Source organism: Balaenoptera musculus, chromosome 5 (genome assembly GCF_009873245.2).
Source record: "Balaenoptera musculus isolate JJ_BM4_2016_0621 chromosome 5, mBalMus1.pri.v3, whole genome shotgun sequence".
Classification (NCBI taxonomy): domain Eukaryota; kingdom Metazoa; phylum Chordata; class Mammalia; order Artiodactyla; family Balaenopteridae; genus Balaenoptera; species Balaenoptera musculus.
The window spans coordinates 64,333,222-64,356,042 of record NC_045789.1 but is presented as its reverse complement, the minus strand read 5'-3'; the positions used below and the strand labels follow the sequence as shown (position 1 = coordinate 64,356,042).

Here is a 22,821-nt window from a genome sequence, read left to right as displayed (position 1 = left end):
CCATGCTTAAAAGAAAGTATTCTCTGTGCTGTGCCTACCATGGTGCCTGAAATGACACTGGGTGTTATTAAGATGCCCCTGGAAGAAGTCGTGCTTGTTATCAGCTAATATGTCGTAAGAGTAGAACAAAAGATAAGTGACTTGTAGAGCAAAGGAAGGAAGGAAAGAAAAGATGGACAATCTCCTCTGTTGCCCATCTCTGCCTGGCCCTGGTGACTCCTGGCGCCCACACTCGTGCGTGGTGGTGAAGCAGGCATGGGGCCCGTCTCTCCCACTGGTCCAACAATGCTCTCTCCAGCCTCTTGAGTGCTGGGCAGCAGCATGGGCCATCAGCCTTGATTCAGGGATTTCCTGTGGACCAAAGCAAATGTCTTCCCTGTTACTGAAGATCTAATAAGTGCAGGGCACTGTGGCCTGGGGGAGAAGGAGGGTCATTCGTTCAGCAGGTGCTGCCCCAGCTGTGGGCATCGCAGAGATGGGCCGGATTAGACAAGGGGCTGCCTCCGTGTAGTTTACATTCTAATGAGAGGACAGTCTTCTCCTTCCTTCCTCCCTTCCTTCCAAGTTTTCTTGCCTCCTCTGGTCATCCACCTCCTCAGCCCAGCCCCTGTGTGCCCCTGGAAGGGCCCTCTTTCCTTTTCATGGGGTGGAAGGCAGCCAGCAAAGCCGAGAGCTCTGAAGTTGGAGCCCTGCTTCCCAGGTAGGGTGGCAGCAGGGCAGCACCTGAGATTCTCTCATCAGTGGGGAAACACATCAAGGACTGAGGTTGGAGACTGCCCAGATGGGAAATGTGTTGAACTCGGGGGAGAGGGGAGCACACGCCGTGCCCCAGGAGCCCTGGTGGAGTCCGGACATTAGCAGAGTCCCCGCCGTGAACCTGCCGGCTCTCTGCAGCCAGCTGCGCCCCTGCGTGGAGGAGGGGGTGGCCCTTGCCTGCACAGACACTGTCTGGTTGTCTGCCCAGGACTTCCTGTGCTGGCGTTTGACTTGAGCACTCTCTCTACTGTTCCAGTCCAGTGAGACGCCAAGTTCTCCGAGTCCTCTGAACCCGCCTGGAGCCGGAAGTGAGATGGAAGAGAAGGTAATACGATTTGAACGTGTATGTAGCTTCCTTACTTTAAGTTCCATTCTTCCTTTTGTTGGGCGATCTGCTGCCTCACTTTTCCATTCATAAATGCTACCTTTGTCCATTACTTTAAATTCCTGCAAAATGCAACCAGTGGTAGATGTTGGACCGTCTGTTGCTATGGTGATGTAACTGCTGGAACTGAACCCTGCTCTGAAAAAGAGCCACACTCTCACCACGCCTGTTTGGAGTCTCAGGTGTTGGTGGTTTTCCTAGGTGCAGCATGTATTTTAAGACACCGGTAAGCCATTGAAAAAAACATTCAAAAACACCTGAAGGTAAAGAGTGTGTAAGGAAAAGCCTCCTTCTATTTAGAGATGCCCTCCAAAGACCTTAGCATTTCTCTACTTGTGTGTATTTTTGGTTTTTAACTTACACACGTCCCACTGAAACCTGGGACGTTACCTGCAGAAGCCTAGGGAGCCCTGTGGAGATCCCGTGCGCCTCTTCTACAGAAGCCAGTCCACTCCCATGAGGACCTTTCACCTGCACAAGGGTCCAGGGGTCTTCCCAGGGTCTGGCAGACAGTACGGTGAGAACAGGGCATGTCCCTGAGTCTTCTGAAGGGGATGACTCAAGACAGTTCCACCACCCAGATGAAGAGGCCCAGCTTGAATAACTAGAAACGAAACATGGCATTAAATCTCAGCTTGAAATGCTTTATCTGTGTCTTCAATCTATCACATTTGGCTTTAACTCCTTTTACTCACGCATCCATTAGGGGGTGGAAATAAATGTTTAATTCATCTCTCTTCAACAGTAGTTTAGAATTTGACACCTATTATAAAGATAACCATAAATAAATAAAAGCTTAGGAGACCAAAGGCTGGGATTATTTTTCCTTACTTCCGTGCTTCTTGTCATAAATTAGTATTTACTGAGCGTTCGTTTTGCTCTTGGAGCTAGCTGGCTCCTTTATCTTTGTGCATAAATATGGAAGATAGGACTTCCCTGGTGGCGCAGTGGTTGAGAATCTGCCTGCCAATGCAGGGGACACGGGTTCGAGCCCTGGTCTGGGAAGATCCCACATGCCGCGGAGCAACGAGGCCCGTGAGCCACAACTACTGAGCCTGCGCATCTGGAGCCTGTGCTCCACAACAAGAGAGGCCGCGACAGTGAGAGGCCCATGCACCGCGATGAAGAGTGGCCCCCACTTGCCGCAACTAGAGAAAGCCCTCGCACAGAAACGAAGACCCAACACAGCCATAAATAAATAAATAAATAAGGAAGATAAATAAATATATATATATATATGGAAGATAATTGCAAAAAGCAAAGCCACCAGCTAAACCCCATTGACTCTGCCCTTACTGTGCACGGACACAGTCAAAACAGGGGAACCCTGGCCTCCGCTGATGCTGAGCCCGTATCTTAGCTGCTGGAGAAGGCAGTTAGGGCCGTGAGCGCCCTCTGCTGCGCGGTGGCGGTGGCGTGCTGTGGCCAGGAGCCCTTGCCTCGCCGCTTGCCTGTGAATACTCTGAAGTTACAGGTGTGGCTTCTTACCATCTGATTCAGCGTGGACTGTGAGCCTCGGTCTCTCTGACCTATAACTAAATGTATACGGTTGGTCTGAGGTTGCGCTTTTTTAAGTGACCACACCTGTATTACAGAGCCGCAAGCAGTTCTGCGGTTCATCCTTTGCAGAATTGCCTTTCCCCTGTGTGTAGCACATTTCCGCCCTTCACCTTCTCACCCAGGCCTCCTCCTTTTCGCTTCCATTGCACCAGTGCTCGGTGACTTTGGCATGATCGTGCTAAAACATTTTTGCTGATTAGAAATTTTAAGCCCTAGGCAGAGAGGTTATTATACTTTATTGTTCCTTCATTCTTTTAGCAAATATTTATTGAGCACTTACCAAATGAGATTTGCTACTTGGGCATAAAGAGGATTGATACAAAGGCCAGAAAGATACATTCCCTGTTTGAAGAGGCTAAAGTAGGAGCTGAGGTATGTACACACCATGTCTGTGGCAGTGGGAGGCTCTTAGAATTACAGAGTTCTTAGCATAGAGATGAGCTAGTCCAGGGTTTAGCAAACTACTACTTATTTTAGGCCTTGTGGCCATAAGTTGCAACTACCAGACTCTGCTTTGCCCTGCTCTTCCTTTTAGCGCAAAGGCAGCCGAGGGCAATGGTGTAGCTCTGTACCAGGAAAACTTTATTCACCCAAACAGTCTTCAGGCAGGACTGGACCACCTTGACTATGTCTTACTGACCCCTGATCTAATCTAACCCCCGTACCATTCAGAGTAGGAAAATTAGTCCTTGAAAGATTAAATGACCTTTACAAGTTAATACAGATTATCACTGGCGAAACAAATACTCAGCGTCTTTTGATTATAAAAGCAGTGTTCACTTCACTGTGCCCACGAGCCCTGACCGCTTGCCAGCACCTCCTGGGCCAGGCTGGGCAAGGTGCAAGCTCCAACAAGTGCTGCCATTCCGGGATTCCCTGCAGGTCGTTCTCTGATCCGGACTGACTTCACGTTTCAATCTCCACTGTAGGCTGCTCCAGTTAAACCGTCTCGGCCAAAAAGGCACTTCTCCTCTGCCGGCACCATCGAAAGCGTCAACCTAGATGCCATCCCCCTGGCCATCGCCCGCCTGGACAACAGTGCCGCCAAGCACAAACTGTCCATTAAGCCAAAAAAACAGAGGGTGTCAAGGAGGCACAGGCGACTTGTCGGGGTATGTACGGCCGGGCAGACACCCTTGCTGGCTGGGCATTAATGTTGCCTAGCAGGATGGTGCTGTGAGGGGCCTATGGAAGGAACTCGGTCTGTCCCTGTCGGGGATGGCTGTGTTTCAGGCACAAGGGTGAAGGGGCCCATTTCCTTTCCACCACCCTTTCTGACTTGTTGCCCGCCGGTGGCTGGTGGACCTCAGAGAGAGAGGCTGCCTTCCGAGGGGCTCCGGATACTGTGTGCTTCGCAGCAGAAGGATGGCCCACTTTCCTGTGCTATGGCTTAGCCAAAGCTTCTTCAGTTTGATTAGACTTCTCAGTCACAAGTTTCGGGGGATATTGATGAAGCGCAAATCTCATTTTTCCTCACCTTTCTAATGCTGGACTACCAGTTTTCCTATGATTATTCACGTGTATTAAAAAAAAAAAAAGGAATCTGAGGATGACATGTAGAGAGGAAACACAAAGATGAAATTCTTTTCCCCACCCCCAGTTTACTCTTGGTGTGAGGGATACCCGAGGTTACCTGTCTCTGTGCATAGAGAGGGGAACGCTACTCCTACTTTTGAGATTAGGAGGGCCACCCGCATTGTGAATAGGATTGTAATGGTAGCCTGTGCACAAGGAAAGCTAATTCTGTTTCCCTTACCAACGTTAGGATCGACAGAACGAGCAAGGTGGCTTCCGGCATCAGCTGTCCCTAGACCAGAATGGGCACCCTGGAGAAGACAAGCCAATCTGGCATGAAGAGGAGCCAGAGGCGCTGGACTCGGAGGAAGAGAAGCGACGCCAAGAAGAATACTGGCAAGAACTTGAGGCCAAGTGCAAACGGCAAAAGGCCGAAGCGGCAGAGAGGCGACGCCTGGAAGAGCAGAGGCTCCAGGCCCTGGAGAGGAGGCTTTGGGAGGAGAAAAGAAGGCAGGAGGAGCTCTTGGAGGAGGAAGGGGAGGAAGAGGAGGGAGAAGTACAGCTAGAGGCAGCAAAGAGGCAGCGTGAAGAGGCGGCACAGAGTCCGGAAGAGCCAGGCTGCCGAGACCCAGAGCGGAGGGAGCAAGACGAAGGAGGGCCCCCGGAAGCCGAGGAGCCGAGACGCCTGGAGGAAGAGGCGTGGCGCCTGGCGGAAGAGGCGCGGCGCCTGGAGAGACGCGCGCAGCAGGAGGAGCTGGAGGCTCGGGGCCGGCAGGAGGCCGAGGAGCTGCGGCGGGAAGAAGAGGAAAGAGCGTTGGAGGAACTCAGAAGACTGGAGGAGCAGAGGCGGCGGGCGGCCGAGAAGCAGCGGCTGGAAGAGGAGAGGCGGCGGGAGGAGCTCAGGCGGCAGGAGCTGGAGGCGCAGAGGCAGCGGGAGGAGGAGGAGAAACGGATGCAGGAGCTCAAAAGGCAGGAAGAGCTGGAGGCGCAGAGACTGCGGGAGGACGCGGAGGCGAAGAGCAGGCAGGAAGCGGAAAAGAAGCTTCAGGAAGCACCGAGAGTGGAAGAGGAGAATCAGCCGCTGCTGGACCACAAAAGGGGCTTGAGGAGCCCATTTCAGAGCGACATTGCAGAGAAAGCAGAACAAGAACACCTGAAACTCGAGAAGCCAAGAGAAAACTCTGAGGAACCGAGTATTTGGGTGAAGCAGAGCCAAGAGGCCACCGAGCCATCAGGCGAGCAGCCCGGAAAGCAGGGGGATGTTCCCGGGGATCATCGTTGTGGATGGCAGGAAGAGAGGGAAGAAACCAACGCAGAGCCGCCCCAGAAACAAGAGGCCCAGGTGGAAGAGGCGTTGGCTCCAGGAGAGAAGAAAGAAGCTGCCGCTCCAGAAACAGACAGAAAGGTGGAGGAACTCAGATGGCAGGAGGTAGATGAGAGGCAGACCATGCCCAGACCCTACACTTTCCAGGTGTCATCTGGAGGGAAACAAATTCTCTTCCCCAAAGTCAATCTGAGCCCGGTGAAGCCCATGAAAGATGAGGGGCTTGCCTCTGGTCCCCAAGAGCCAAAGGTCCCCAAAGCCAGCCCGGCCTCCCACGCCCTGCCCTCGTCCCTGAGCATCCCACACACGGCCATTCTGGTTACGGGAGCCCAGCTCTGCGGCCCAGCCGTCAACCTGAGCCAGATCAAGGACACAGCGTGCAAGTCTCTTCTGGGCTTGTCAGAAGAAAAGAAGCACGTAGATGTCCCTGCCCTGGAGAACCCACCCCGAGCCCCAGGCGACCCCCGGGCAGGAAGTGGGAAGACCAGGCCCTCACAGGAGTCTCCGAGCAGCATGGCCGCGCTCGCTGAGTGGGCTTCCATTCGGTCCAGAATCCTGAAGAATGTAGAGAGTGACCAGCGCGGCGAGAGAGACGAGTCTCGGCCGGGTGATGAACAGACTCCCAGGGGCCGATGTGATTCCCGCGGGAACCTCCGGAGGACCCCGCCGGTAAATGCGAAGTTCTCCATTAAGCCTGCCTGGCAGAAATTCTCTGATGGGGGCTGGGAGACCTCCAAACAGAACACGGAAGCGGAAAGCATTAGAAAAAGATCCCTGCCGGGCCCCAGCGAAGAGGCCCGGCCCCAGCTCGCTGCTGCTGATACTAAAGAGCCTGTGAAGGGTGCAGAGAAACCGGGGGCGCACCAGGAGCCAACGGACACCACAGAGGGGTGCAAGTTTGCCAAAGACCTTCCATCTTTCCTTGTTCCAAGCCTTCCTTACCCTCCACAGAAAGCAGTGGCCCAAGCAGAACCCGTGGTCACTTCGGACAGCGAGACCACAGGTGGAGTAGGAAAGCCGGAGCCCGTGATGCCAGGTGGGGAGGATAAAGCTTCCCCTTTTGGAATAAAATTGAGAAGGACCAACTACTCCTTGCGCTTCCACTGCGACCAACAAACAGAACAAAAGAAGAAGAAAAAGCACGGCAGCGTGGGGGACAGTATCAGTGGGGCACCGTCAGCTCCGGGGAGCACAGCTGGAGAGAGAGAGACAGAGGCTGCGGCCCTCAAGCATGGCCCGTCCCTCCCCCCCGAGAGGAAGCAAGCCCCGGCTCCCTGGAAGGACTCTGCTGAAAGCCCTCCCAGCCAGTCTCCTCTTGCAGCCCAGCCTGGGCCCCCAGCAGCCAGCAGCCAGCCCCCGGCTCCAGAGCAGGACAGGGCAGCAAACAGAACGCCCTTGGCCCAGAAGCCAGCCCTGGCTCCCAAGCCCGCGGGCCAGACTCCACCGTCCTCCCCGATCTCCAAGCTGAGCAGGCCCTACTTGGTGGAGCTGTTGGCTCGCCGGGCGGGGAAGCCTGACCCGGAGCCCGGCGAGCCGTGCAAGGAGGGCCGGGACAACGGGGACCCCCGGATACCCTCAGCCCCGACGACTGAGGAGAGGAAGGACCAGAAGCGGGATGAGGAGGAAGAGGTGGAAACAGAGAGGAAGCCAGCTTCCCCGGCTCCGTCTGCCGCCCGGCAAGAAAAGCCTTCCGCAACACCCGAGGCGGGGAGGAAAGGTGCGTAACTGTAGGTTGCAAAACTCTGCCTCTGTCCAGCCTGTTGTCCGTGCCCAGGGCCGGAAGTGGCCCCCGGAGCTGGCGTTGGAGCACTTCCTTAATTAGAGCCTGGTGCCCCGTTCCCCAGGTGTCCTCACTTATGGATCATGGTGAGGCTCTTTACTTCTCTTTACCGTTTTGGAAATGTGGACTGACTGCTGCGTGTCTGTAGTTCACACCGTTAATGATCCTTACTTACCCAAGTAATAAGTTGGAGGTGCTGGCAGAGACTGATTCGCTTTCGGTTGGCAGTGGAAATTGAAACGTCGTCCAAGTTAGTGCAGATGTTATTAATCTTTATGAGGGGCCTGTGCAGTGACAGTAAAGACTGGAGTTTCCTAGACCAGTGTCTGTGTTCTGTCTCTGGGCACTAGCGGCACCCAGGTGGGAAGTTAGGGGGCTTAGGACAGCCCCCCTCAGGAGCCTCTGTGTGCATAATCAAGTTTGTCTCAATTTAATGCACAATGCCCACATATGCATCCTGACCCCACCAGCTTGCCACTGAGAAGCCCTCCGATAAGGAAATTTTAGAGCGACCGTTACTCCTGCCTGCCCCTAGTGTTTCTTCATGCTGGATGTTTGGGGCAGCATGGTGATCACTTGGATTGGCTTTGGGGCCCCAAGAACCTTCATCTGATACTTTTTCTTTTCTGTTTTGCAGAGTAGGTGGTCAGGTGTGGTTCATAGCCCAGGAAGTTACTCGTATTTCTCAGAGAAATTCTCCCCTCAGGTTTTTTAGGGAAGATTTAGGTTAATTCTTTAGGTGTGGGGTGATTTTTGCAGAGAAAAGAGCTGTTTCCCAGAGATGTTGGTTTGGTTACTTGCCTTATGGAAGACGCTACCGTCCTTTTTAACCAAGCCTTGCTTGGTTTCTTGGACCAGCATGTTGATCAGCAGTGTCCAGACCGTATCTCCCTATTGGTTTCTGTTTGTCCTGCCGAAGAGGAACCCATTTTTCAGGTTTTTGTTGTTTTACCTATGCGCTGGGCTCTAGGGGAATAGCCACGGTAAGTCCCCACAAGCCTGTTAAGATCTGTGCCTTAGTTTCCTTATGGCCTTGTGGGTCTCGTGGACATAAGCCCCATTGGCTTTCAGAGCTAGATGTTTTGGGGGCCTGTCACTCAGGTGGAAGTCTTAACAGATGAGGTTCCAGATGTGGGGTCCAAACCTTTGCTCCTCAGAGAGAGACGGGGAGTTCTGAATTCCCTCCTGGTTGTGGGTCACTCTGCTGGGGATGGGGTTTATGGCGAGATTGTGTCTCAGCCTCTCCTACCCATTTCCATGTGGTTTTTTTTTTCTGTTCCCTTGATGTGTTGAAGTCACTCAGCTAGTTTCTGGATTTCTTTCAGAAGGAATTGTTCAGTATGGGGCTGTAAACCCAGTGTGTCCGTGGGAGGAGGGGAGTTCAGGATCCTCCTATGTCACCCTCTTGAACCGGAACCCCCATTTTCAGTTTTGACATTAGCTTTTGTGCTGTTAGCTTTGGTGGTATCATCAGAGTTCCTCTCACAGACTGACCCGCTCTATCACTCTCTTGTCTTCTCCCAGAGAAATAACGCTCTGTACTGCTTCTTTCTCTTAGAGAGAATTCTTACAGTTTTCTACCAAAAACTGTTGCTGCCCCTGTTTTCTTTCTCAGTATCCAGATTCTGGGCTAACAGTCTCTGCTAATTGAATTTTTCTTTATTTGGTAGAAAAGAAGCATGAGAGCAAGGACCATGTGGTGGTCTCTACCTAAGACCATTGGGGTTTTACACACTATGCGACTCCAGGCCTGGGCTGACCAACTTTGTTTAACTGAACACCTTATCAGGATAAAAACGTTAAGCCTGGACCTCCAATTTATGTGTCAACTGTATACATACAATACCATCATTAGCTAAAACCCGTGGAGCACCATATGTACTTAGGGTGAGGTTCACTGAAAATACAGTGGATGTAAATCCACATTGCAAATCATGGTGCTGCTTTTTATTTTCTTTGGCCACCTTCTTGTCAGATCTGATTTCTGCACCAAGTATCAGGTAAAGAGCGTGACAGCTCTGCCGTGTTGTTATGCTTGCATTATTAGTAGTATATCCCAATCTGTGGTTTGTTTACTGGAATTTCTTTACACCATTTGTCCATTTCATAACAGATCATCTGGTTCAGAGAAGATATGATATGCCATAAACTCACTGAACTGCTGAAACTCACAATGCAAATAAGCAAAACAAATGAGGACAAGAATGCAAGTCCTCTCCCTGCATCGCATCACAGCACTCCCAGCTTCCCTCCAGAGTCTGTCTGTCTGTCTTTATTTCCAATTTTTTGAAATTGAAGTGTAGTTGATTTACAATACTGTGTTAGTTTCAGGTGTACAGCATAGTGATTCATTTTTTGTGCGTTTTTTTGTAGGTTATATTCCATTATAGGTTGTTACAGGATATTGGGTATAATTCCCTTGTTGCTTATATATTTTATGTATAGAAGTTTGTATCTGTTAATCCCATACTCCTAATTTGTCCCTCCCACTTCCCTGTCCTCTTTGGTAACCATAAGTTTGTTTTCTATGTCTGTGAATCTGTTTCTGTTTTGTATACAGTCATTTGTATTATTTTTTAGATTTCGCATGTGATATCATATAGTATTTGTCTTTCTCTGACTTTTTTCACTAAGCATAATATTCTCTAGGTAAATCCACGTTGCTGCAAAAGGCGATATTTCATTCGTTTTTATGGCTGAGTATCCCACTATATATACACACACACACATATATAAATATATACACATATATATATATCACATCTTAAGTCAATTATCTGTGGGGGTTTTTTAATCTTTATTTTTATTTTATTTATTTTATTTTTGGCTGTGTTGGGTCTTCGTTGCTGCGCGCAGGCTTTCTCTAGTTGTGGCGAGCGGGGGCTACTCTTCATTGCGGTGCACGGACTTCTCATTGCGGTGGCTTCTCTTGGTGCAGAGCACCGGGCTCTAGGTGTGCAGGCTTCAGTAGTCGTGGCACACGGGCTCTAGAGCGCAGGCTCAGTAGTTGTGGTGCATGGGCTTAGTTGCTCTGTGGCATGTGGGATCTTCCCGGACCAGGGCTCAAACCCGTGTCCCCTGCATTGGCAGGCGGATTCTTAACCACTGCGCCACCAGCGAAGCCCAGTCAGTTATCTGTTGATGGGCATTTGGGTTGCTTCCACGTCTTGACTATTGTAAATGGTGCTGCTGTGAACACTGAGGTGCATGTATCTTTTTGAATCAGAGTTTTCATTTTTTCCACCATATGTACACCCAGGAGTGGAATTGCTGGATCACATGGTAGTTCTACGTTTAGTTTTTTAAGGAACCTCCATACTGTTCTTCATTGTGATTGCACCATTTTACATTCCCACCAACAGTGTAGGAAGGTTCCCTTTTCTCCACATCTTTTCCAGTATTTATTATCTGTAGACTTTTTGATGACAGCCATTCTGACCTGTGTGAGGTGATACCTCATTGTGGTTTTGATTTGCATTTCTCTAATAGTTAGCATTATTGAGCATCTTTTCATGTGCCTGTTAGCCATCTGTATATCTTCTGTGGAAAAATGTCTATTGAGGTCTTCTGTGCATTTTTTGATTGGGTTGTTTGTCTTTTTGTGTTTCTTCTATTTTTTGGGCGCACCACATGGCATGCGGGATCTTAGTTCCCTGACGAGGGATCGAACCTGCGCCCCCTGCAGTGGAAGCATGGCGTCTTAACCACTGGACAGCCAGGGAAGTCCCTGTTTGTCTTTTTGATACTGAGTCATATGAGGTGTTTGTATATTTTGCATATTAACCCCTTATTGTTTGCATTGTTTACAAATATTTTCTCCCATTCTGTAGGTTGACTTTTCATTTTGTTGATGGTTTCCTTCCTTGTGCAAGAGCTTTTAAGTTTGATTGGGTTACATTTTGCTTATTTCTGCTTTTTATATCTTTTGCATCAGGAGACTGATCTAAGAAAATATTACTACAATTTACGTCAAGAATGTTTCACCTGTGTTCTCTTCTAGCAGTTTTATGGTGTCATTTCTTATATTAAGATCTTTAAACCATTTTGAGTTTCTTTTTGTGTATGGTGTGAAGGAATGTTCTAGTTTCTTTACATGTAGCTGTCCACCTTTCCCAACACCACTTGCTGAAGAGACTGTCTTTTCTCCATTGTATATTCTTGCTTCCTTTGTTGTAGATTAATTGACTGTAGGTGTGTGGGTTTATTTCTGGGCTCTCTATTCTGTTCCATTGATTTATGTCTCTCTTTGTGCTAATATCATGCTGTTTTGATTACTGTAGCTTTGTAGTATAGTCTGAAGTCTGGAAAGGTTATACCTCCAGCTTTCTTCTTTTTTCTCAGGATTGCTATGGCAATTCTGGGTCTTTTGTGGTTCCATATAAATTTTAGGATTATTTGTTCTAGTTCTGTGAAAAATGTCATGGGTATTTTGATAGGGATTGCATTAAATCTGTAGATTGCTTTGGGTGGTGTGGCCATTTTTAACAACATTAATTCTTCCAGTCGAAGAGCATGAGATATCTTTCCATTTCTTTGAATCATCTTCAGTTTCCTTTATCAATGTTTTATACTTTTCAGCATATAGGTCTTTCATCTCCTTCGTTAAGTTTATTTCTAGGTATTTTTTTGATGTGATTTTTAAATGGGATTTTTTGGGTTTTTTACTTTTTCTGATAGTTTATTGTTAGTGTATAGAAACACAACAGATTTCTATTTATTAATCATGTATCCTGCTACCTTGCTGAATTCATTTGTTAGTTCTAATATTTTTTGTGTGGAGACTTTAGGGTTCTCTATATTGAATATCATGCCATCTGTAAATAGTGACAGTTTTACCTCTTGCCTTCCAGTTTGGATACCTATTACTTTTTCTGGTCTGATTGCTGTTGCTAGTACTTCCAGTGCTATGTTGAATAGAAGTGGTGAGAGTCTTGTCTTGTTCCTGAATTTAGTGGGAAGGCTTTCAGCTTTTCACTGTTGAGTATGATGTTGGTTGTGAGTTTGTCGTAAATGGCCTTTATTATGTTGAGATATGTTCCCTCTATACCCACTTTGATGAGAGTTTTTGATGTGAATGGATGTTGAATTTTGTCAAATACTTTTTCTGTGTCTGTTGAGATGATCATGTGATTTTTGTCTTTCCTTTTGTTAATGTGGTGTATCACATTGATTTTTGTGTATGTTGAATCATCCTTGTGACCCTGGAATGAATCCAACTTGATCATGGTGTGCAATCCTTTTTATGTATCATTGGATTCGTTTGCTAATACTTCGTTGAGGATTTTTGCATCTATATTCATCAAAGATATTGGCCTGTAATTTTTTTTGTAGTGTCTTTGTCTGGTTTTGGTATTAGGGTAACAGTGGCCTCGTAGAATGAATTTGGGAGTGTTCCCTCCTCTTCAATTTTTGGGGAATAGTTTGAGAAGGATCGGTTTAAGTTCTTTATATGTTTTGTATAATTCTCCAGTGAAGGCATCTGGTCCTTGACTTTTGTAGGGAGGTTTTTTTGTTTTTTGTTTTTAAATTACAGATTCTATTTCACTTCTAGTGTTCAGTCTGTTCAAATTGTCTGTTTCTTCTCAACTCAGTCAGCAGGCTGAGAAATTTTTCTAGAAAATTTTTTATTTCTTCTAAGTTGTCCCGTTTCTTCTAAGTTGGCATACAACTTTTCATAGTATTCTCTTATGATTTTTTGTTTCTGTGATATTGGTTATTTTTCCTCTTTCATTTCTTATTTTGTTTATTTGAGTCCTCTCTCTTTTCTTCTTGTTTAGCCTGGCTAGAGGTTTGTCAATTTTTGTCTATCTTTTCAAAAAATAAGCTCTTGGTTTTATTGATCTTTTCTATTTTTTTAAAATCTCTATTTTATTTATTTCCTCTCTAATCTTTATTATTTCCTTCCTTCCACTGACTTTGGGCTTTATTTGTTCTTTTTCTCATTCTTGTAGGTGGTAGGTTAGGTTGTTTATTTGAGGTTTTTCTTGTTTATTGAGGAAGGCCTGTATTGCTATCAACATCCATGTTAGAACGTCTTTTCTGCATCCCATAGATTTTGTAAAGTTGTGTTTTCATTTTCATTTGTCTTGAGGTATTTTCTGATTTCTTCTTTGATTTCATCATTGATTGGTTCTTTAATAGCATGCTGTTTAGTCTCCACATTGTTCTTTTCCCGTTTTGCTTTCTGTAATTGATTTCTAGTTACATACTGCTGTGGTCAGAAAATACGCTTGATGTAATTTCTGTCCTTTTGAAATTGTTGAGGCTTGTTTTGTGACCTAGTATGTGGTCTTTCCTAGAGAACTTTCTACATGCATTTGAAAAGAATGTGTATGCTGCTTTTTTTGGATATAGTGTCCTGTAGATATCATTTAAGTCCAACTGGCCTAGCGTGTCATTTAGGACCTCTTGCCTTGTTGATTTTCTGTCTGCAAGGTCTGACAGTTGATGTCGGTGGGGTGTTAGTCTCCTACTATTATTGTATTATTGTCTATTTCTCCCCTTATGTCTGTTAGTATTTGCTTTATTTATTTAGGTGCTTCTATATTAGGTGAGTATATGTTAACGAGTGTAATATCCTCTTCTTGTATTGATCCCTTTATCATTATATAATGCCCTTCTTTGTCTTTCTTTATGGCCCTTGTTTTAAAGTTTATTTTGTCTGATATGAGTATTGCTACCCACCCACCCACCCTTCTCCCCCCTCCCCGCCCCTGCCGCTTTCTTGTTGTTTCCACTTGCATGACATATCTTTTTCCATCCCTTCACTTTATGTATGACTTTTGCCCTGAAGGGGGTCTCTTGTAGGCTGCATATTGTAGGTTCTTGTTTTTTTTTTATCCAATCAGCCACTTTATGTCTTTGATCAGAGCATTTAGTCCTTTGACATTTGACATAAAGTAATTATTGATAGGCATGTACTTATTACCATTTTAATCCTTGTTTTCCAATTGTTTTTATAGTTTTTTTGTTCATTTCTTCTTCTTTTTGTTTTTCCTTTTGTGGTTTGATGATTTTCTTTTGTAGTATGCTTCAGTTCCTTTATTTTTGGTTTTCATGAATCTATGGTATGTTTTTGATATGTGCTTATGATGGAGTTCCTATATGTTGACCAATAACTGTATCTACTTGCTTTAAACTGATAGTCATTCAAGTTCAAATACATTTTAAAAGATCTAGTATTATACTCCCCTCCCTCACATTTTGTGATTTTGCTGTCCTATTTTACATCTTCATGCTTATCCTTTTACTGTTTATTGTAGTTATAATTGCTTTTACAATTTTTTTGTTTCTTTGTTAGTGTAAGTACTGGATTATTTAGGTGATCTTCAATCCTTACTCTAGGTTCGCCTTTCCTATCATGATTTTCCCTTTCCTACAGATCCTTGCTTCTTTTCTATTTAGAGAAGACCCTTCAATATTTCTGTTAGAGTAAGTTTAGTATTGCTGAATTCTTTTAGTTTTTGCTTGTCTGAGAAATTCTTTATCTCTCCTCCTATTCTAAATGATAATCTTACTGGGAAGAGTATCCTAGGTTGCAAGTTTTTCCCTTTCAGGACTTTGAATATATTATTACACTCCCTTCTGGGCTGCAGAGTTTCTGCAGAGAAATCAGCTCATAGCCTTATGGTGATTCCCTTGTAAATGAGTCTGTTTTTCTCTTGCTGCCTTTAGAATCCTCTCTCTAACTTTTGCCATTTTAATTATGTTATGTCTTCTTGTGTTTCTGTTTGGATTCATCTTGTTTGGGACACTCTGAGCTTCTTGTACCTGGATTTCTGTTTCCTTCTTTAACTTTGGGAAGTTTTCAGCCATAGTTTTTTCAAATACATTTTTAATCCCCTTCTCTCCCACTTCTCCTTTTAGAACCCCTATTATGCATAGGCTGGCAAGTTTTATATATACCATAGGTCTTGTATGTTGCTCTTTTTCTTTTTTGCCACACCACGCAGCATGTGGGATCTTAGTTCCCCAACCAGGGATTGAACCCAGGCCCCCCCCCCCCCCCGACACACGCACACATTTGTAGTGCAGAGTCTTAACCACTGGACCACCAGGGAAATCCCAGTTGCTTTCTTTTTTTTTTTTTTTTTTCATTTGTTTTTCTGTCTGGTGTTCTGATTGGGTGGTTTCCATTATTCTGTCTTCCAGGTCACTTACTCTTCTGTGTCATTTGGTCAGCTATTCATTGCATCTAGATTACTTTTTTTTTTTTTAATCTTGGCAATTGAATTATCTGTTTTTCATTGGTTCATCTTTGTAATTTCTAGTTCCTTGTTACAGTGATCTGCATTTCTATTAATAGTCTTTCTTAATTCAGTTAGCATTTTTATTACCACCTTTTTGAACTGGGGTCTGGTAGACTAGTGAGCTCTGTTTCATTATTTGTTCTTTCAGGGAATTTCTTTTGCTCTTTTAATTGGGAGTAGTTCCTCTGCCTTTTCATTTTACTTGACTTTATCTGTCTCGGTGCATGTAGGAGACACATTATCTGTTGTGGTCTTGAAGGAGTGTGTTTACGTGGGAGCATCGCTGTGTAGATTATGTGTGTCCAGTGTCTTTGGTGTGAGGCCTGGTTTGATATGGATGCCAGCCGTGCCTTTCCTCCAGGTGTGCTGGCCGTTATCACCTTGAGAAAGGGTGTGGTTGGTGTTGGGGGATCTAAAGCCTATGCAGGGTGTGAGATGGGACTTCCTCTCTGCTCTGTGGCTCTTGCCACCCTGATAGCAGTGAGGTGTGCTCCCCAGTTGTTGGAGTAGCCTTGTGGGTTGGGCTCGATCAGGCTCTGTTCCCCTTTAGTGTACGCCCTGCCCTAAAGGAGGGGATTGCTGAAGCGAGTGAGGCCCACGCATCCAGAGGACCTGTGTACCTCCTTTGTAGGCGTCCACGGCTCTGCTGAGATGCAGCCCAGGGTTATGTCCCTTCCCCTGTTGTGTTCAGCCTCCATCTGGTGCAAGGCTATGGTGTGGAGTAGGCTGGGGCTGGGGATCCGGGTGTTGTGGCTGCAGGAATTGAGATGGCCATGCTGCCACCAGAAATCCGGGCTGCCTCTGTGGCAGTTTTCTCCCAGGACCTGTCTGCCCCAGATCCAGAGCCAAGCTGCAGTGTGGAGCTGGTGGGGCACTCTTGCTAGGCTGGGAGACAAACTGCGGCATGCTTCTGTGGGGCCGCCTGAGCGCACACTGACAGTGACCACCACCCCACCCGGATCACACCCAGGGCCCCCAGTCTGTCTCTGTGTAGCTAGACTGAGTCTTTCCCCAGGGGGCCAGTTGGCCCAGGTTTCACGCCACGCGGCGGTGTGGAGTGAGTGGGGCTGGGGTGTTCACCCGGCTCAGACTGGGGAGTGCGGCAAGGTGGCAGCCACCAGTGCAGAGTTCTCTCCACCATGATTGTTGACCAGCCAGTGCATGCACACTCCTCACGAGTAGAGTCTAGGCTTCTCCAGCCCTTCTGTCTGTCCCAGAGGTTCTCCCGGCAGCCAAGGGGACTTGTCTCCTCCATGTACAACACTAGGATTGGGATGCCCAGTCTGTGGCTCAACCTGCTGGCTCCCCAGGGCAAGGGTCCGCCCATACAGACCTTCTCTTCCTTTCAGAGCCCCCTCAGGGGCAGGGGTCCCAACCCTATGCCTTTTTTTCCATCCTACCCAGTCACGTGGAAATCTTTCTTGCAGCTTTGGTTGTATAGGAGTTCTTCTGCCAGTTTCCAGCTAGTGTTCCATGAACAGTGTTCTGCATGTAGATGTATTTTTAATGTGTTTGTGGCAGGAGGTGAGAGCTCTACATCTTCCTACTCTGCCATCTCGATCCCTCCCCGCCTCCAGAGTCCTTAAACATACCATTTGTTATACACGGCCTTCTGATACATGGGCTGAGTGAGGTGTCTGCATCTGGGTATTCAGAATTAGAAAAGCTCGATTCTATTATTTCTAGATTTTAAAATAGGTAAATAGAAATTTTAATCTTTTCTTTCTTCACTCTCAGTGAATTGCCTTGCACATCCTTTAAGGCAGACACACACATTTTTTGGGGGACACCAATTTAGAAAGAGGTCTCCATTCCCTAGGTGGAGCTCAGCAAGGACCAATACATGGGACAAGGCACTGGGAAGGCATTGACTGAACCCACTCCAGTGGGAATGGAAATAGCAATAATAATCCCCCAGTGTCTGTCCTCCAATGCTTTGATTATAGATATCACCAGATATCATCTCATTCTGAGATTCTCACCTCCTTCCAATGGGTAGAACAGATACTAAGTAGTCCTTTCTCCAAGAAGTGACCTACAGGAGCAGTGATTAGATGCCAGGAGGCACTTGCTTGTCTCCCCAGAACCTAGAGGGGGGAACTTCAGTGGGCTGGCTGTGGTTCTCCTCATCCAGTGAGTTTAGAATGAAAGAGAATAGGTTTAATTAAGCATTGTCACAAAATAAAATTTTAATTAGACACTTTGAACTCCCCCATTAAAAAGATTATGTGATTAACAAAGAACTTCTCTGTCTTTTAAAACCTGGACTTAAGTTAGGGATTTTACTGTTCCGGAAAATTTCAACAACAGTCATCCTTTGTGCTTAATCACTTACAAAGTGCTTTTGTTTACAGCATCTCATTTAATCGCACAGCACGTGTGGATTGTCCTGGCTCCATTTTACAGATGAGGACATCAACATCCAAAAAGTTAGGTGCCTTGCCTGCTCCTCGCAGTCATAAAAACTGGATGAGGGGTTCTTTCCCGGGTTAAACGATCTTCCCATTTGTTATCCTAGGACTTCTTGCCGTAATTCTCACCTGGTATTTGTGAAATGCTGTAATTAAGCCTCTAGAAACACTTTTTACATAAATGTTCTTAATGTTACTTCTTGGACTGAATGACCATAGTCATATATTTGTTCCAAAAAATTGTTCAAAAATTCCACAGAATTTAGCAAAACCTTGTTTTATTTATTTTATTTTTGGGGGCTGTTTTTAAAAATCTGATCTGTGATTCTCATTTTTCCCCCATCTCTTGGATAATATCTTGGGCATAATTCTTTCAGTCACTTTTACAAGTTTTTTTTATTGTGGTAAAAGATACATAATGTAAAATTTACTATCTTAACCATTTCTCAGTGTATAGTTCAGTAATGCTACATTCACATTGTTGTACAACCAATTTCCAGAACTTTTTCTTGCAAAACTGAAACTCTATATCCGTTAATCAATTCCAGTTTTCATCTCCCCTAGCCCCTGGCAGCCACTGTTTCACTTTTTGTCTCTATGAATCTGACTACTCTAGATACCTTATATACGTGGAATCATGCAGTATTTGTCCTTTTGTGACTGGCTTCTTCCACTTAACATAATGTTTTTAAGGTTTGTCCATATTGTAGCATGTGTCAGAATTTCCTTTTTTTTAATTAATTTTTATTGGCATATGGTTGCTTTAGAATGTTGTGTTAGTTTCTGCTGTACAGCAAAGTGAATCAGCTATACGTATACCTGTATCCCCTCTCTTTTGGGTTTCCTTCCCAGTTAGGGCACCACAGAGCATTGAGTAGAGTTCCTTGTGCTATACAATAGGTTCTCATTAGTTATCTATTAGAATTTCCTTCCTTTTTGAGGCTGAATAATATCCCATTGTATGTATACACCACATTTTGTTTATTCATTCATCTGTTGATGGACATTTGGGTTGCTTCCACCTATTGGTTATCGTGAATAGTGCTGCTATGAACATGGGTGTGCAAATATCTTTTCTAGATCCTGTTTTCAATTCTTTTGGATAAATACCCAGAAGTGGAATTGCTGGATCATATGGTAATTCTATTTTTAATTTTTTGAGGAACCACCCTACTGTTTCCATAGTGCCTGCACCATTTTATATCCCACCGGCATCACTCAAGCGTTCTAATTTCTCCACATTCTGGTCAACGCTTGTTATTTTCTGGGAGATACACACACACACACACAAGTGCCATTCTCACAGATGTGAGGTGATACATCATTGTGGTTTTGATTGTATTTCCCTGATGATTAATGATGTTGAGCACCTTTTCATATGCTGTTGGTCATTTGTATGTCTTTTTAGGAGAAATGTCCATTTAAGTCCTTTGCCCATTTTTTAACTGGGTTTTTTAGTTGTTGTTGAGTTGGAGTTCTATCTTTTCAGCTACTTTTTGATAGTAAAAAGTCCTCTAGGCACCTTTAGTAACAACTATCTCATGTTAGTAATTAATATGCTGCCTCCAGTGTCATAATCAAACTCCAAACAGTATTTCAAACTAAGTGTCTCCCTCCTAATTTGGCCTGCTTTGGGCTGAAACGCCTAAAGTGGGGATGCAGGCGTGGTCGACTTCTGCCCTTCCTCCTGGCCCAGAAACAGGCTCCATAGCTGGAGCGAAGGAAGGGAGAGAGGTGAGGCAGCAACGTTCACTGCTCTTGGGGGATGTTCAGTGCTGATTCTTCTGTGTGTTCCTCAGACCTCTCATGTGCCACCTGGGCTCTTTCTCCTCCTGCAATTCCCTTACTTCAGTGGTGCCTCCTCCAGGCAGCCCTGGGTCCCTGCTTCCCCTCCAGACCGCCCCTCTCTCCCCCATCCACATGGCTAGCACCTGAATCTCAAGCATCACTCAATAACAGATGTCTTCCCAGCACAAACGCCTCTTCTCCAGGCCCCTGGCAGCCACCGTCCTTGCCTTTGGACTTTTCCTGGTGTGAATAGAACCTCAAGTCTGTGCCCCACAGACTCCAGGAGTTTGTCTGAGTGGTCTCATTAGAGATCCTCTCACTTGGCTTAGCCCCCTTTCCTCTGCTGGGGAGAGGACGGGGGAGCACACCATGCTCCAACAATGTTTTTCAAAGAAATTCTCTACTCTGGCTGCTTCTGCCTCAGCTCTGATTTTCCTAGGACCTTGAGGTGGCTGTTTTGGTCACCCCGTTGGCTAGTCCTGAGTAGGTGATCAAGCACATCCCTTCACAACACGGGAGTAAGTGCCATTTATTATTTGTTACGACCTTTTGGGGCATCCCTGGCTGAAACTCAGGCATGAGTCCCATTTTAACATCCTGTTTTCTGTTTATTGATCCCCAACTACAATCCAGACCTGTTAGGCCCTTAATACATATTATGTTACAGCCTTTCAAAGAGTCTGGTCCATAACTCCAGGATGTACTATTCAAACTACAGATCTAAGAAGATAAAAATCTGGCTAGAGATTTATCTTTTCAAATTATTTTAGTCAACTGTTAAGTTTAGGCAATTCTGCTTTAAAGGTATTTCGACCCTTGTGATAAACCCAGTCAAAGTTGTTGGCAGGAAACTGGCCTGTTGCTTGAATGACCTTCCCAGGCAAGTTCAGGTGAGACTCTCTTTTACATAACTGCTTTAAATGGAAATCACTTAGATCTGGGGAATTTGGTTTTTGGCCATTTTACACACAGGTGTTACAGAGCCCTTGAGTAAAAAGGTGAAACTCATTTCGTTCCAATGTACGTAAAGCTTCTCAGTTAAGCAGAATGCTCGAAGTGGTAAATATTTTTTGATCTTCTGGTTAACTAATCAAAAACTCCTTTCAGTTTCAGTTTTAGTTTTTTAAAAAAATACTTCTGAAATGTGTCGGTTTTCTTTCCTATGTTAGATCATAACTGAATCCTTATTTGGTTAGGAATATTACAATTCACAAGGCCCATTATAGGAATTCTTTGTACAGCATTATAGATCTAAGAGTTGTAGAATATTAAGGATCTGCCTGAATTTTTGTGCTTGAATTCCCAATTCGAACTTATTTTGGTTCTTTCTCCTCAGTATGACGTTCACTTAACTGAAAGCCTTGTTTGGTAAGGTCTGGATCAAAGTGTAGACTTCTGTTTGGTTTCAAAGAACAGGACTAGAATGGGCCCTTTCCCTTGGAGATAGTAAACGATTCAATGCCAATGCCAGAATGGTTACCTCTAATAGCGCATAATTTTTACTTGGGGAGTAGAAGGCGGGTGGGGATCATTGTCTCACAGACATAAATAACAAGAACACTCACTTTTGTAGAGCGGTTACTACATGCCAAGCACTATTCTAAATGTTTTCATACCGAGGACCCCTTTTGTTTTAATTTTTTATTTATTTATGGCTGTGTTGGGTCTTCGTTTCTGTGCGAGGGCTTTCTCTAGTTGTGGCAAGCGGGGGGCCACTCTTCATCGCGGTGCGCGGGCCTCTCACTATCGCGGCCTCTCTTGTTGCGGAGCACAGGCTCCAGACGCGCAGGCTCAGTAATTGTGGCTCACGGGCCCAGTTGCTCCGCGGCATGTGGGATCTTCCCAGACCAGGGCTCGAACCCGTGTCCCCTGCATTGGCAGGCAGATTCTCAACCACTGCGCCACCAGGGAAGCCCCCGAGGGCCCCTTTTAATCTTCACATTAGCCTGGTGAGGCATGTGCCATTCTCATCTCCATTTTATGGATTAGAAAATGAAAGCTTGGAGAGGTTAAGTAGCTTTTCTAAGGTCACATAAGGTCAAACCCAGGTCTGCTCAATTCCAGAGCCCAGTTACTACTCAGTGTTTGACCCCATCTACCTGGGAAGTTTGTTGCCCCCAGTTGCATAGGCAAGACAGTCCACCACAATAAAAGCACAGACTGGAAGTCAGAAGTCCTAGGCTCAGGCTTCAGCCCGTGCACTAACTGCTGGGTGACCGTGGTCACTGCAGTTGATGGTTATGGACCCAAGTGCTCACATCTATCAAATGAGGGCATTGGGGACTTCCCTGGCGGTCCAGTGGTTAAGACTCTGCGCTTCCACTGCGGTGGGCACGGGTTCCATCCCTGGTTGTGGAAGTTCCACACGCCACCCAGTGCGACCAGTAAATAAATAAATTTAAAAAAATTAAAACAACAAAAATGAGGGCATTGGACCAAAATTGCAGCTTCCCACTGTGTTCCTCAGAGTCCTGGTGCCCTCAGCAGCCCCACTAGGCTGAGCAGTGTCCCCTTTTCCTCTTTCATACGTTGGGATTCCACTTGTTTGGATGGGGGGTGGGGTGGGGACATGGAGAAGTTTCCATTGAAAAAATAAATTTAAAAAAGCAATAAATAAAAAGAGGACAATGAATCAAATAACTACCTGGGTCCTCTGTAGGCCTGAGGTTTTTTGACACTTGAGACTATTTCTTCTTCCATTTTGAGGGGAGACACATGCTCCTGTTTTTTTTCCACTGATCGAAGGAAGATATTTCTTTCCCACCCAGCGGAGTCACTCAGGTATTGGCACGGTGTTTGTGTTAGAAAGGGATAGTTGACTATTTCTTGGGCTGATGACTGTCACAAGTTTTAGGGGATGAGGGACTGAGGCAAGTGAGTAGTTAGTTTCAGTGCACATCTGATTTTTTACTGACTCTGTTGGGGAGATGTGGGGGGTGGATGCCCACACCTCCAAACAATTCTCTGACACCAGCTGGTGTCAGTTCAACTCACTTCTCTCAGTCCTGACTTTCTACCTGGAGATAGCATCAGATTGCACAGGTTATGGGCTC

General features: G+C 45.8%; 1 protein-coding gene across 2 annotated transcripts in view; it reads left to right on the top strand.

The window, feature by feature from the left end:
* CRACD (capping protein inhibiting regulator of actin dynamics) overlaps positions 1-22,821 on the top strand; it is a 39,842-nt gene that overhangs the window by 8,546 nt on the left and 8,475 nt on the right. The window contains exons 4-6 of one of the 2 annotated variants that reach the window (XM_036853567.1): positions 1,013-1,081; positions 3,631-3,813; positions 4,467-7,257. In XM_036853567.1, the coding sequence (XP_036709462.1) occupies positions 1,013-1,081; positions 3,631-3,813; positions 4,467-7,257 (3,043 nt within the window). Of the gene's footprint in view, positions 1-964; positions 1,082-3,630; positions 3,814-4,466; positions 7,258-22,821 lie in introns of both variants that reach the window. The other variant, XM_036853566.1, reaches the window with a different exon arrangement.